This window comes from Amblyomma americanum, chromosome 11 (assembly GCF_052857255.1).
Source record: "Amblyomma americanum isolate KBUSLIRL-KWMA chromosome 11, ASM5285725v1, whole genome shotgun sequence".
In the NCBI taxonomy this organism is placed as follows: Eukaryota; Metazoa; Arthropoda; class Arachnida; order Ixodida; family Ixodidae; genus Amblyomma; species Amblyomma americanum.
This window is the reverse complement of record NC_135507.1, coordinates 31,041,681-31,056,394: the sequence shown is the minus strand read 5'-3', so window position 1 is coordinate 31,056,394 and position 14,714 is coordinate 31,041,681. Positions and strand designations below refer to the sequence as shown.

Genomic DNA, 14,714 nt, shown 5'->3' with positions numbered 1-14,714 from the left:
CTGCCCTCTTCCAGTCTGATAAAGTCATTCCTGTCATTTTTCTCTCCATAGCTCGCTGGGTTGTCCTTAACTTAAGCTGAACCCTTTTACTTAAGCTGAGCCTCAGCGTTTCTGGCCCGTAGGTGAGTACCGGTAAGATACAGCTGTGGGATACTTTTCTCTTGAGGGATATTTGTAAACTGCCACTCATGATCTGAGAGAACCTGCCATATGCGCTCCACCCCATTCTTATCCTTCTAGTTATTTCCCTCTCATGATCCGGATCAGCTGTCACTACCTGCCCTAAGTAGACATATTCTCTTACCACTTTCACCAGCACTATACCTGTAGTAAACCGCTGTTCCCTTCTGAGACTGTACAACATTAATTTGATTTTCTACATAACAATTTTTAGACCCACCGTTCTGCTCTACATGTCTAGGTCATTGATCATGCTTTGCAGTTCATACCCTGAGTGACTTAGCAAGGCAATGTCATCAGCGAATGAGCGATTTAGCGATGGCGTAGAGGAAGAGCATCCGCCTCGCGCTCAAAAGGTCCGGAGTTCGAATACCGGTGCCGCGCAATTCTCCATCGGATTAAAAAAAAAATCCGCGTGTGTGTGGAGTTGCATAACCAGGCCTGGTGTACGGCCTGCTTTTAGTGCCAAGAACGGACAGTGCATTCTTTTACCAGAAAGGATTAGACCCCCCCGCTCCTTCTGGTGTACTTGGCCGCAACCTCCTATATGAATACACCAATTAGAGTTTCTTACGGTTAACTTGAGTGAAGGTTGATGGCGCTGCACTTCATCCACCAAGGACGCCCGGAGCATGGCGGGAATACGAGGCTTCGGATTGACATCTAGCAGAATGTAGAGTTTTCTACGGATTCGATTTCCTGGTTCGGTTTCGTTTCCTTTGATGTTCTGTGCGCTTTGTGGTGGTGTAGCTGCACACACAGTTCGTTTGAGATCCGTAACATTCGAAGGCACTTGACTCGAAGTGAGCTAAGCACAGTGCCTGGTGCCTGCAGGGCCGGAAATCCGTTTGCCTTGTCGCTTGGAGTCTTTTACACGGGAAGCTGGGTTTGTGCAGCGGGAGCCTGTGCACTGAAAGTTCAAATAAAGTTTCTTCGTGAACTTGAAGCTTAACAGCTTGCTGCTGTGACCACTCTCCACAAGTCTTGTAGAGTCCCAGAGACACTTATCTTTCAAAAGCCCGAAGCACTTCGACAAGCGCCACTTATGTTAATCGTACTCTTCGAAGACAGATATGGAGAAAACGGTGACGTGCGTGAAGAAAAATAAGCTGGATGGTGTTTTGCTCGCAACGCGTGCGGACGCATTTCGCGAACGCATTAACAGCTGTGAACACTAACGAAGCCTGTGTCATGTGTGAGAATAACTCATACCTTTCATTACATGATGCAGTACCGCTTGCAAACCGAGGAATAAGTGGGCGTAGACCGCTCACATAAGACGAAAGGGTGCACGGAAGTCACTGCAAGAGATGTTACAATCATGATTCACATGACTGCTATGACCCCCAAGCATGTTGCGTCGTGGAGTAAGCACACGAGACAGCCAGAGAAAAAAATTCTCCAACTTTACGCTATGCCGCTAATGCGCTAAACTCGGCAAGAGATGGGCTGCATGCGTGCACTTTGTAATTTTTTTCGGCATCGCGTAACAGTTGCTGGACACAGCGCACATAATCAGCACATTCCGGGCGCCTTCTCCAGAGCTCTCGAGCACAAACCTGCGCGGCAGCGTCGTATGTTCCACCTTCGTCCATGCCATGAAGCGAAATAACAAATGTAGGTGCTGCACACCACTCCTACTCCCACGTGATAGCTTGCCGCTCAATAGCGCACACGATCGCGACATTAACGCCATCTCTCGCCCTCCCCTTCCAGCTTCCATCGCGTTTTTCCTCTCCCAGCTGAAAAGCCGAGCGCGCGCCGGTGTTGCGAGTGTTTCCTCTCCCAGCTTCCACCCTCTCTCTCAGTGCGGACAGCAAGCTACGCGTGTGTTTCAGGGGACTTAGAAATAACAGCTCTCGCTGTAGAAATGGAAGAGCGACAGCCTGAGAATGGGCGCAAGGTCATTTTTAACGTGTCCTTGGGAACATAGTGCAGTACTGAGTAGAAGCACTCTGTGCTGATTTATTATCAGGCGCCTACGTCTAACGAGAGTACACGAAACACGTGAGTGGCCTAGCTAAAGCTCGGCGCAAATTTGGCGCATTAGTCCCGCTGTTGCTCGCGTGCTAGTCCTGGTGTACACGCGAGCGACCCGGCAGGCCCATCAAAGAATTTGGGCTCAGTCATCGAATTGTCCAGTCTCTGTTGTTTGGCCCACCGCTGGCACAATGCCGAGCATTCGGGCACGGGGGTGCGGCGTCAGTGCAACTTCAAAGATCGGTTCGACGGCCGCCGGTCGGCAGGCAGCAGGGTGTAGCCGTCTTCGACGGGTGCGCGTCGCACCAGCGTCCTTCCTACGAATACGAGTAGAAGGGAGAGAACGGCCAGCGCTGCCAGAGCGTAGTGGAAGAGCATCGGCTCGCGCTCCAGCTTCGCTCCGAGGCAGAGCGGCGCGAACGCCGAACTCACTCCGACGGTGAACACAGCGAGGGCGAACCTGCCCACGGAGACTCCCGAATGGTCGTGTAAGAGCAGCAGCGTCGACGGCATCACCGGGGCCATGCAAGCAGCGGCCAGAGCCGTGCCGATCCACATCACCCTCGTCTGGTAGCCGAAGACGGAGCTGAAGGCGGTCACTGCCACGAGGAAGACGTTGCTGCACAGGAGGACGTTGAAGGAACCGTGCTGCTTCAACCACGTGATGGACACGCCGCGCACCGTGCTGTACGATGCCCAGAAAAGCGACGTCACGTAGGCGGCCACGGTCTTGTTGTGTCCCAGCAGGAGGGCAAAGGCAGCGATCAGTTGGCTGTATATGATCTCCATGGCGACTGCCAAGAATAGGTAGAAGAACAGCACGACTACGAGACCACTGATGGGTACGACGGGGCACTGTGTTTCCATGGGCCTGAGGTCCTGGTGACGAGGGTCGACGAAGAAGGCGACCAGAGCCAGGAAGATGATGAGGAAGACATAGATTCCCACGGCCCAGTACGCGTAGGATATGTAAATGAAGTCTTTGTCTTCGAGACTGGTCAAGTAGGCCAGTTCCCGCTCAACGGGTGGTGGCAGGTCGGACGGCGGCTGCAGCAGGCTCCGGCGAGTCATGAATGGCTCGCTCAGGATGGGCGCCAGGGTGCAGCCGATGCAGTGCATGAAGCTGAGCGTCTGCAGGAGGAAGCCACTCGCGTCCCTATGCAGCGCCGATACCCAGAGGACACCCACTGCGTGTACACGATAGGAGACGTGCTCAGCCGTCAAAGCGGACAACTACAATGACATATTGTGACAATAGTGGGTATAGTGGAAATAGTGATTATAATAACAATAGTGTCGGTTGTGGCAGTAGTGTCAGTTACGGCAATATTGTCAGTTGTGGCAATAGCGTTAATAGTGGCAATAGTGTTAATAGTGGCAATGATGGCACGAGGCCCCACTCGGGCCTTTAGCTTAGATGGCCAATTCCTAGCCGCCCGATTCTATTAAAGAACAGCGTGTCGTTGGTTATAGGCTCCACTTCATCTCAACAAGGGAACACGTACTGTACTTGGATTTCAGGCATCTGGACTCCGACCGTAAACGTCTAATATTGCGTGCCATGCTTCGTCGTCAAAGCGGACGACTACAAAGTCATTGGGTTTTGAAACATGTGCCTGAGGTTCACAACGCTTACACTCCATCTCACAAGCTGTTGAAGTGAAGTTTAAGCTGCTAGAGTCACTTTTTGCAGTGACTATATAAGCTGCAAATGCGAGGCGACATCTTCCGTTAATGTGCGGTTGGCACGTGGGTTCGCGAGGACAGCACAGTTATAAAGGTTACCGCATCGCATCTTCCACTAGCTCTTCCACTTTCTGAGAAGAAACCTGTGAATGAACCTCCTTCGAGTCAAAAGGTTTAGGAGTTGCAAGAATGTTTAGGCAAATGGGTTAAAAGGAAACGAGGGGTGCGACAGCACTGGATGCGGCTAAGAGGGCCTGCAGCTGCAGGGTTGGAGGAAGCTGGAGGTGATAGCAGTGGTGACGCTGCGCTTGTCACTCGAGTCTTAATGTTCGAAACGTTGCAGATGCCGATGAAAACGCGTTGGACCCACACTTTCGGGAGATTTGCCGATAAAAACTCTTCACATATCGATACACGCCATTTTGCTATGCATATCGACAAACGAGTTTTACATGTTCAGTCAGCGTCTACACATCTGGTCACTCTATTTGGCCTATAGCCGACGCGTTGGCTCAGTGGTTATGGCGCTAGGCTGCTGACCCGAAAGACGCGGGTTCGATCCCGGCCGCGGCGGTCGAATTTCGATAGAGGCGAAATTCTAGAGGCCTGTGTTCTGTGCGATGTCAGTGCACGTTAAAGAGCCCCAGATGGTGGAAATTGTCCGGAGCCTTTCACTACGGCATCCCTCATAGCCTGGGTCGCTTTGGGACGTTGCACCCTCATAAACCATAAACTAACTATTTGGGCTGTCAATTTTCACAGCACTTTGCAGAAATGCATCCCTGCAGTAAAACGTTTTTCTCTGTTTATTTCTTCCTTGCAGCTAAGTTTTGCGTGAAAAATCACGTGCTCCTTTTGGTGCATCTCCCAACAGAATTATGTCAATGCATTCACTGAATAGCTTTATTTATGTGTTATTTTGCTCGATTATCGTTACATGGTGCAGAGCAAGTTTCTCATAGAAGTACGGCATGAAGACATAACACTCGAAGAGAGAGAGGGGTGGCGGGGGGAGTGGGGTGACGCGCGTGGCCACCATATCGGGTGCCGCTCATGACGCCATGCTGGCTTCTGGCGGGACTAGTCTAGCAATCACTGGTTTGGTTTATGCGGATTTAACGTCCCAAAGCGACTCAGGCTATGAGGGACGCCGGTGTGATGGGCTCCGGAAATTTTGACCACCAGGGGTTCTTTAACGTGCACCGACATCGCACAGTACACGGTCCTCTAGAATTTCGCCTCCATCGAAATTCGACGACCGCGGCCGGGATCAAACCCGCGTCTTTTGGGTCAGCAGCCGAGAGTCATATATAACCACTGAGCCACCGCGGCGGCTTCTAGCAATTACTGCCGGCATGGTACGGTGACTTTTACTTCGTGTTAATACGTTATGACGAAGACTGTCTTAGTTGCACCACTGATGTTTTTTTATCTTAGTGTCTCCGGCCTCTTATTGTGACACATGAAGCTTCCAATCATGTAGTCATTTTTTTTAAATCTCATCACCCAAACAGGCCCGTCCTCCCTTACTCTTCAGCCTATTCCAACTTAGTAAAGTGAAGCCTTATACACTTGTGCTTCGGAATTGCCGTTCTGAGACCGTGTCCTCATGTTCACAACGATAGCTTCGACAAACACGCAGTGCCGAACGTTTACGGTCGGAGTCCAGGTGCCTGAAATTCAAGTACGCTGGCTCTTCCATTGCTGAGCTGAAGTGAAGCCTATAACCAACGGCGCGCTTTTCTTGCAGAGAATCGGGCGGCTAAGAATGGGTAATCTAATTCAAAGGCCCGACTGGGGCCTCATGCCATCATTGCCAATATTAACACTATTGCCACAACTGACAATATCGCCGTAATTGGCATTATTACCACAACTGACATTACTGTCACTATTGCCATTATTGGCACATTGCCAGTATTGTCACTATTCCATTATTGCGACTGTTGCCACCATTACCACTAATGACTATTGTGGAGGCGGGCTTTTGTTCATGCAAACCGACCGATGTTAATGGCTCCCAGAGCGAAGCCACCGAGCCCGAAGACCAGCTGGCTCTGGAAGAGCGTGTCGAAGTAGGACACGCCGAGGCAGGCCATGGCCAGGAAGAAGTCGAGCACGATGAGCAGCACCTGCGGGTTCATGGGCCTCAGGAGCACGCCACCTGGACACACAGCAGAGCAGCGCGTGACACACCATCGTCTTCATTACTCTAACAGCTACGTCCTTTGCAAGATAAAGAGCTCTCCCATATCAGCCCTGTCCAACGCCAGCTGCATGGGGCCACGTTGTCCCCGCAAACTTCCTAATCTCATCCGCCCAACTGATAGTCTGCCACTCCATGCCACGTTTGCCTACTTTTGGAACCCATCGCGCTACCCCAAGGGACCATCGGCAATCCTTCGTTAACATTACATGTCTGTCCATGCCCATTTCTCCTTGATTTCAGTTAGGATATCGTATTTCTTCTTGCTGTGTCCTAACGTCACGCACCGTCAAATCGAAAATGCACATGGACGAGGAGGTGCTAGCTTCTTTTAATAACAATTAATAATAACTGGTTTTTTGGGAAAGGAAATTGCGCAGTATCTGTCTCGCATATCGTCTGACACCTGAACCGCGCCGTAAGGGAAGGGATAAAGGAGGGACTGAGAGATGATAGGAAGAAAGAGGTGCCGTAGTGGAGGGCTCCGGAATAATTTCGACCACCTGGGAATCTTTCACGTGCACTGACATCGCACAGCACACGGGCGCCTTGGCGTTTTTCCTCCATAAAAACGCAGCCGCCGCGGTCGGGTTCGAACACGCGGGAACTCCGGATCAGTAGCCGAGCGCCCTAACCACTGAGCCACCGCGGCGGGTATCGTCTTTTCCCGGTGTTCGTTTATTGGGTTGGAAGGTAGACGGGCTCTCGAATACACGTGCACAGGCAGGAAGGTCTACTTACCAACCAGTCAGCGCTTATTGCCCTGCTTATGCGGGCAATTCCGCGAAAACTTTTCACTCATTTGGCAATCTTGCTTTGCGCGTGCAACTTCACCGAGCGAACAGCGGTGTGAAAGACTGTTCAAACACACAAAAAATAACTGGCTTTGAATCGACCTTTACTGCGGACTTCGTGATGTCACTTAGCAGCGTAATATTAATGGCTGTCCTTCTGGAGTAAAGGGCAACTGAAACTAATCTTTCACTATTACGTGCAGCAGTCGATGTGTAGCACAAGGTAACGGCGCGGCGTGCGAACTGTGAACTGGGTAATCGAAGCTCAACACGGGCTTATACGTGTGGTGCTTTAGTTTGTAGAACGAAAATATTGGACTCGTTGATAAGGGATGTCCACAGTATACAACGTCTTGTAGGCCGAACTGTACAGCATTCCCACCGGACAGTAACAGAACGCGGTGGTGCTTGGTTATGACATAAGCTGACGGCATTTACCCCGTTGCAAGTAGATTATGCTGTGGCCGTTGCCACAGCGGTTATCCGAGGCTTATATTGTCCGTCAGCCCTTATTTATGATCACTTAGGGGGATACTTTAATATTTTTATCTTTATCTGAGAGCGTCTGTTGCCAACTTACTAATCAGCACTTACGGTGCTCAAATCTCGGCCTGTTTGGCCGTGCGGAAGCAGCACGGCTAGACGTGGCGCTCCCATCGTTCCAGCGGTGCCTAGCTCATTGACGTCTTGTACCCAAAGGACGTCGCTAGCTGCAGCACCACAAAAATGGTTGGCTCTATGACGTAGAGTCTACGCCCCATAACGTGAGCACGAGCTGTTGGTTGCTTATACGTCACACCACACGTTACAATTGAGCACGCGAATGGTCCATTGGGGCCATAAAAACTCTCACCGGCCACGGCTCCCAGAAAGTAGCCGATTCCCCTGGCGGCCAGTAGGAACAGCGCGTGGTATAAGTCGACGTCTAGTGTCACCGCCAGGTCTTGCAGAGTTGGTCCGAACATCGCATAGTACATACCCTGTTGGGTGGAAGAAGGGTGGAAAGACGGGCGAACGCGGAAGCACAAATGTGCAACTTTGTTTTATTTTCTAGAGCATGGCACAGACTGCGTTTGTGATGTCGAACAACTCAATGTTATTTATGCTAAGGTTACAATGAACTGGCTGAAGCCACTAGTCGAAATAAACGCGAAAGATTCATGGGGAGCGGTAAAAGGTTAAATGCGAACTTCAAGAAGGGACAAGGAGGAGACAAAGAGTCTAGCACACACAAGTCATCGACAACGGAATTCGTGAAAAAATCTACACAGCTTACATCGTCAACGTAATCAGTCGATTTGGGTGGAATTTCCAATTTTTTTCCTCTTTCGCGCTGACCGATGGGCGCCATCATGTGTTTCAGCGGATTTCATAATAATAATAATAATAATAATAATAATAATAATAATTGGTTTTTGGGGAAAGGAAATGGCGCAGTATCTGTCTCATATATCGTTGGACACCTGAACCGCGCCTTAAGGGAAGGGATAAGGAAGGGAGTGAAAGAAGAAAGGGAGAAGGAGGTGCCGTAGTGGGGGTCTCCGGAATAATTTCGACCACCTGGGTATCTTTAACGTGCACTGACATCGCACAGCACACGATGTCAGTGCACGTTAAAGATCCCCAGGTGGTCGAAATTATTCCGGAGCCATCAGCTTATCACTCTGTACGACTCTGGACCACCCCGGCTGCGCTGATATTCATTGCGAGATCCTTAGCCCTCTTTCTAAAAGCATTGTTCTCCATGTAGCTTGGCCACATGAGTAAGCACTCGGAGAATATATCGTTTTCTTTTTTGTTAGAGTTATGGGTAAACTACATGAAATGTGCATATTTCGTGTGTGCAGTCCCAGTGCACTTCATCACATACTTATTCCCTTGTTAGGTCCCTCTCCTTATTTCGATGTCTCCCTCCTCTATCAACTATCAGTGTAAAAAAAAAAGTTGCACAGTGGCAAGTGATACTGATTATTGTGTTGATATGCAAGTCACTTTGTACGGTGGACTTTGGCGTTAAAACAGTTATCAGTATCTCAGTATATCACAGTTTCTCAACATTTTCTCAACATATTCTCAACAGTTTCTCGACAACAGTTCCTCAATATTACCTAAAGGCAAAGCAGGCTGCACTGCACTTTACCCACCATATGGTTTCGTATTTGGCTTGGCTGTTGTTGGGCACGAAACATGGATTAGGCCACAACACGCCTTTCATCGCAACAAACCTCCAAGATATCCCGTGAAAGTTTCTATTCCAGCCTAACACACTTATGTTAAATTTATTTAAGACCATTAAAATAATTTCTTCTGCGTTCAGCGGAGCGCATCGCAGCCACAGCGGCGCGGGTATACCGATTAAAAAACAGGGTCTACGTTTTTGGCCAAACAGTAGACAGCCTAAGTAAGACGAAACGGTAGGGCTTTAACGTAGTTAAACCGAGTAGACATGCGACAGCATGTGTTTAGCCTGATTGGCTCATGGTGTTCCATTGCTGGACCTTCGGCACGTCTGGCGACGATATTAGACTCAGGTTAAGCTCTAATCGAGCTGCTCTGATCTGTTCGTGCTGCATATACATGTTGACGAAGACGACTATGTGGAGTTCACAGCGCGAGAGTGTGTTGCAATTTAATACGAGGCGTGATCAGCTGCCGCGACAGCAGATATAGTGCTCTGTTCGCGCCGCCGCGGGTTCGAATCCTAGCCGTGGCAGTATTTATTTTATTTAATATTTATTTATTTATTTCACACACAAGAAATTTGACGTGGTGCCGCCTTTGCTAGCCAGCGGCTCAAGACCGTAAGATCGGTTGACAAGATTCGTGTTCGGGGTTGGTGAGCGGACCCGCCGCGGTGGCTCAGTGGTTACGGCGCTCGACTACTGACCCGGAGTTCCCGGGTTCGAACCCGACCGCGGCGGCTGCGTTTTTATGGAGGAAAAACGCTAAGGCGCCCGTGTGCTGTGCGATGTCGGTGCACGTTAAAGATCCCCAGGTGGTCGAAATTATTCCGGAGCCCTAAACTACGGCACCTCTTTCTTCCTTTCTTCTTTCACTCCCTCCTTTATCCCTTCTCTTACGGCGCGGTTCAGGTGTCCAACGATATGAGAGACAGATACTGCGTCATTTCCTTTCCCCAAAAACCATTTATTATTATTATTATTATTATTATTATTATTATTATTATTATTATTATTATTATTATTATTATTATTATTATTATTATTATTATTATTATTATTGGTGAGCGTATTAGCGCTTTCGCACAAAAGCTCATCTTCCCGGCATTGCCGCAGTGGATGAAGTGCTCTTAAGAAACTCGCATAGACGGTGGCGCCAGCTTTCTCTCGGGGTAATGTAAGCAACTGTGCGTTAACATGGTCAGCGAGCGGAACTTGCGGCGCTTCACGGATGGCTCACCATTCCGAAGAAGGTGAGGTGGATGCTGAAGGTCTGTGCGGACTTGACCAGTCTCCCTCTACGGCCGGCCTCCAAGTCGGGCTTCCTGGCTGGTGCGTGCTCTAGGAATCGATCGCGTTCCCACTTGTGTTCCAGCGCGGGCTTTTCCGCCGCAGCCGTGACGTCACCCACCGTCGCAGACTTCCGGGCCGCCTGTTGCGCCGACGCAGGAGCACCGGAGGGCGTCGCGGTCGGCTGCGAGTCCGATTTCGGCGTCTTCCCGGTTGCAGGTTCGGCGCCCGCTGAGTGAGGAGGAGAGCCAGCTTTTAAGCACAGTTAACAAAATGAAAAAAAGGAAAACATGGTGGACAATTTAGCGGGCTTAGGCCAAATGCGAATTAGGTGCGCTAGCATTCCTGTTTTTAGTTCGGTTTAGGTGTTTGTTCTACTGTAGGTGGGGGGGACACTTAGGCTCCGCCTTCAGGGTATGCGACGCTATAGCGATAATGGGTTAATTGCCCATATGTGCGGAATCGGTGATTCTCTACTGTACATTCATAGATCCCTGGGAGTCCCCGTACCTCTTCTGGAGCAGTGATGCAAAGGTTAAGCAGTGCGCCACTGCCAAGCGATGGCAGGTGCTGCTGCCAGTGGGGGCTTGGGAGACCCAGGTTGTTCTTCCAGAGCAACCTGTTGCGAGCAATCATTAATTGAACTGCCACCTGCCACAGTGGGCAGGTTGTGATGATGTCACACGGTCACATGACCTAGGTGGCCCACCTGCCACCTAGAGGGGCCACCTATAGGGCAGGTTGCCCGCAATCCGGTGGACACATAGAGACACCTCATTGGCAATGGCTAAGCGGCTGAGTGGACGTTCTAGTGATACCGCAGTACAACAATTTGGCGTTATTATTAGGCTGGTCCGAAGAGGCTCTGTCGTTCTGACGCATCCTAGTCCCTGACCAGTCACAGTTGTCTTGTTCTACGGAGCACGACAGATCGCGTGTGCACGTGAAGTTGCAATGAAGAAGTCGCACACCTGTCACTGCCACTGTGACCTGCCGCTGTCACCGTCCCGCTGATCAGAGAAGCAACTGCAATTGATGCATTGCTCCCACCGCCAGACCGGCAACTCCGGAGCCCGCCTGGATCACGTGGCCATACACGACACCTTCTTTGGAGTGCCTACCACCTTTACAAAAATATCAGTAAATTGTCTATAGAGTCTCTATAGACAGTCTAAGGCCCGTATAAATAAATTTTTGTGAGGGCCTGACAGAGTTTACATAGCCTTTATGTCGCAGCTCCTGCTGGGCGGCACCTAACCGGCCGACACGTCAATCCAGGAATCCTCGCTTCAGATAAACTATGATAACTGCGACATCATTTCCTGCCGAAAATGAAAGACAACTACGCAGCAATTGGCGAAGCTATTTGACTCTACAGTTCGACGCTATCAGTTAGTGTTATTCGCGTTGTTGAAATTGGAATTGAAAATTGGTTTTGGGGGAAAGGAAATGGCGCAGTATCTGTCTCACATATCGGCGGACACCTGAACCGCGCCACAAGGGAAGGGATTAAGGAGGGAGTGAAAGAAGAAAGGAAGAAAGAGGTGCCGCAGTGGAGGTCTCCGGAATAACTTCGACAACCTGGGAATCTTTAATGTGCACTGACATCGCACAGCACACGGGTGCCTTAGCGTTTCGCCTCCATCGAAACGCGGCCGCCGCGGTCGGATTCGATCCCGGGTATACTCTGGTCAGTAGGCGAGCGCCCTAACCACTGAGCCACCGCGGCGGGTAGCGTTGCTGGTCCTTTCCAGTCAAGTTCCGTATATATCGCGATGTTACAGCTTGAAGATAGGAAAAAAAAAAGTCTTTCCGATTTTGTTCTTTTTTTTCTGAACTGAACTGTCTGGATGTCATTCTCTTTTATTGCAACTCTGAGCATCGAGACAGCGAGTTATTCGTAAAAGACGAACCGTACCCTTCATCCCATTACGGGGCGGCGTCGCAGCGGACTTCGGCGGTGTCACGATGGCCAGGGGCGGCGTGGCGATGTACGGCGACGACAGGTGCGACAGCCAGCTCCGCGTCCCGGATCCCGTTGGCGGTTTGAAGTGCGTCTTGGCTGTCCCGGGAGAACCCCACTCGAACTCGGTGACAGGGGGCAAAGTGGTGTGCGGTGTCGTGGCCGGTTCCTTTTTCAGCTCATGCGGCGGCTGGACGATCGGCTTGCGCACTGACGCCCCGCCTACCTGCAGCGGGGACCCTTCCTTCTTGAGCAGCGCCGGTGCCGCCGGTTCCGATGTGAGCATGGTGCTACGCAGCACCTGCAAGCGCCAGCCATCACAGATGAGGGGATACAACCTACTGGGATACAAGCTCGACCTCCTGGAAATGATCAATAGGACAGTGTTCGTCTATTTACTCCACCGCAGCGGCGGCCGAGTGGTCTGAGCATCCGCCTCGCATGCGGGAGGTGCAAGGCTCGATCCCAGTGCCGCCGGGTACCCACCGGTGATACAATGAGTACAAGTTTTCCCCTCGCCTGATGATCGACTTCTTTAGGGTGAAATGTTTGGGAAACGGATCTTTGACCCCACCTTGAGAAGACGAAAACACCTTGTGTCATGGCACTCTTTGGCACCAGATGCTCTTGCGCCACAAAATTCCACAATCATCATCATCGTCCATATGCTCCAGTCTAGTTCGCGCCAGCGCCTCACTGCGCAATGTATATGACCAGCAAGAACAAAGCACATGTTTATGGCACTAAGCTATCGCACACAGTACCACACTGGTGTTTCTTGCCGTGGCTAGGAAGGCATGTGTGTAGTTGTTCTGGGTAGGACAAAGTACTGCATGCCCTCGGGTGTAGGCTCTTTCACGACCGGCTTGAGAGTCGAAGCCTAGTCCCCCTCTGCGGTGGGCCAGTGGCTACGACCGTGCGGATGCTGAGTGAAAGGTTCAGGTATCGAATCTAGGCCACGCCAGCTGCATTTCGATGGAGGCGAAATACAGCAACTCCCGTGTGCAGTGCGACGTGACTGTAGGATGAAAAAACCCTGGGTAACTGAATTTAACATTGAGTCCACCCACCCTGGCGTCACTTAAAGAGCACGTTAGAGGGCAGGAAAACGGGATTCTGGACAACACAAAACAAAATGGGCAAGGTTATGGGGGGACCTAAGTCCGCTAGCCCTCATTTCGCCCAGGCGAAGACAAGTCCTCATGTCGAAACTTTAGGTAGTGGGCTAAGGCTCTCGTCCAACCCTTTATTTATTTTGTGTTGTAGCGTATAAGTGTAACTTAGGAATCCTACACCCGACGTACCAAATGTCATACCGACACCATGTTCGACACTGTACTGTGTGAGACATGCAGTTAGAAATAGGGAAAGTTGAAACACGGGACTGTTTCACATGCCGCACCTGCGACGCCTGCATAATCGTTACCGTTCGTGCTTTCAGTTCCTTCTTTTTACTATACCAGACACGGGGGCTCAGTGGCTTTGGCATTCGGCTGCTGATTCCAAGGTCGTAGGTTCGATTCCGGTATCGGCGGCCATATTCCGATGGGAGGGAAATACAAAGGCGTCCGTGTGCTGTGCGATGTCATCGCACTTTAAAGAACCACTGGCGGTCTAAAGAAGTTAACTCCTGTCTCAAAAACGGGGACAACGCGCTGTTCGTGATTCAGTGTGGATCCATTTTTCGGCTGGGAACCATGAGCCGCACAAAAGGCGGTCGTCTGCATTTGATATCAGTGGGACGTGCGGAACCCGTGGAGAACGGCGTCGAAATTTTCCTCGTCGTTTCGCATTGCATCATATTGTTAGCGCTCGGTCGTGTCCGAAGCGTATTCACTTGTACCTCGCCAAGCATAACTCAACAGCAGATATCTCACGTGAGGGTGGAAGAGAGATATCTGCGAGAAACCGCCGCGTTCACCTCTGGCAAGGCCTGCTGGTCTTTGGGAGCTGAGGGATCTGGCTCGTAGGTGATCATGAGTCTCTGCTCTTCTTGGGAGCCCTCCCGCTGCGGCGGCTGCTTGTCGGCCATGGCGTCGCTTCTCGGGGCTGGCCTAGCACGCGATGGCGGGTGGACCTCACCGAGGCCCCTCCAGATATGGCTCGGCCCACTTGCCCCCACCCGCGGCAGCTGCTCCGATGGCCGCCCCGCCCCGTGGCAAGCGGCGAAGACGACGACGCTGGGGTGCAGAATGGATCCTCGGGTGGACACTCGTGAACGCGGTTTATGCACCTCTGTCCGGTGCTATGGCACGTGCCGGTGGCTGGACATCGGCCAGTTGCGTTGCGTATACGTTAGCGAAGCGTGTGAGAATGGCCACTGCACTGTAATCCTTTCTTTTTCTTCGTCTTCAGCGCACTCTTTGAATATGGAGAAGTCTGATCATGGAAAGAACTTCGGATTGGGCTATTTGGTACATGACTTTTAACGGAAA

At 51.0% G+C, this 14,714-nt stretch overlaps 2 protein-coding genes across 4 annotated transcripts in view; one reads left to right on the top strand and one right to left on the bottom strand.

The window, feature by feature from the left end:
* The window catches only part of LOC144111067 (1-phosphatidylinositol 4,5-bisphosphate phosphodiesterase delta-1-like), an 89,215-nt gene that overhangs the window by 13,559 nt on the left and 60,942 nt on the right, over positions 1-14,714 (top strand). The window lies entirely within an intron of this gene.
* On the bottom strand, positions 1,573-14,641 carry LOC144111415 (sodium-dependent glucose transporter 1A-like). Its single transcript, XM_077644698.1, has 6 exons — positions 14,201-14,641; positions 12,235-12,580; positions 10,267-10,547; positions 7,700-7,826; positions 5,852-6,010; positions 1,573-3,347 (listed from the first exon to the last, which is right to left on the bottom strand). Exons 1-6 carry the CDS (start codon positions 14,309-14,311, stop codon positions 2,383-2,385), a joined length of 1,989 nt encoding a protein of 662 aa, XP_077500824.1. The 5' UTR covers positions 14,312-14,641; the 3' UTR covers positions 1,573-2,382.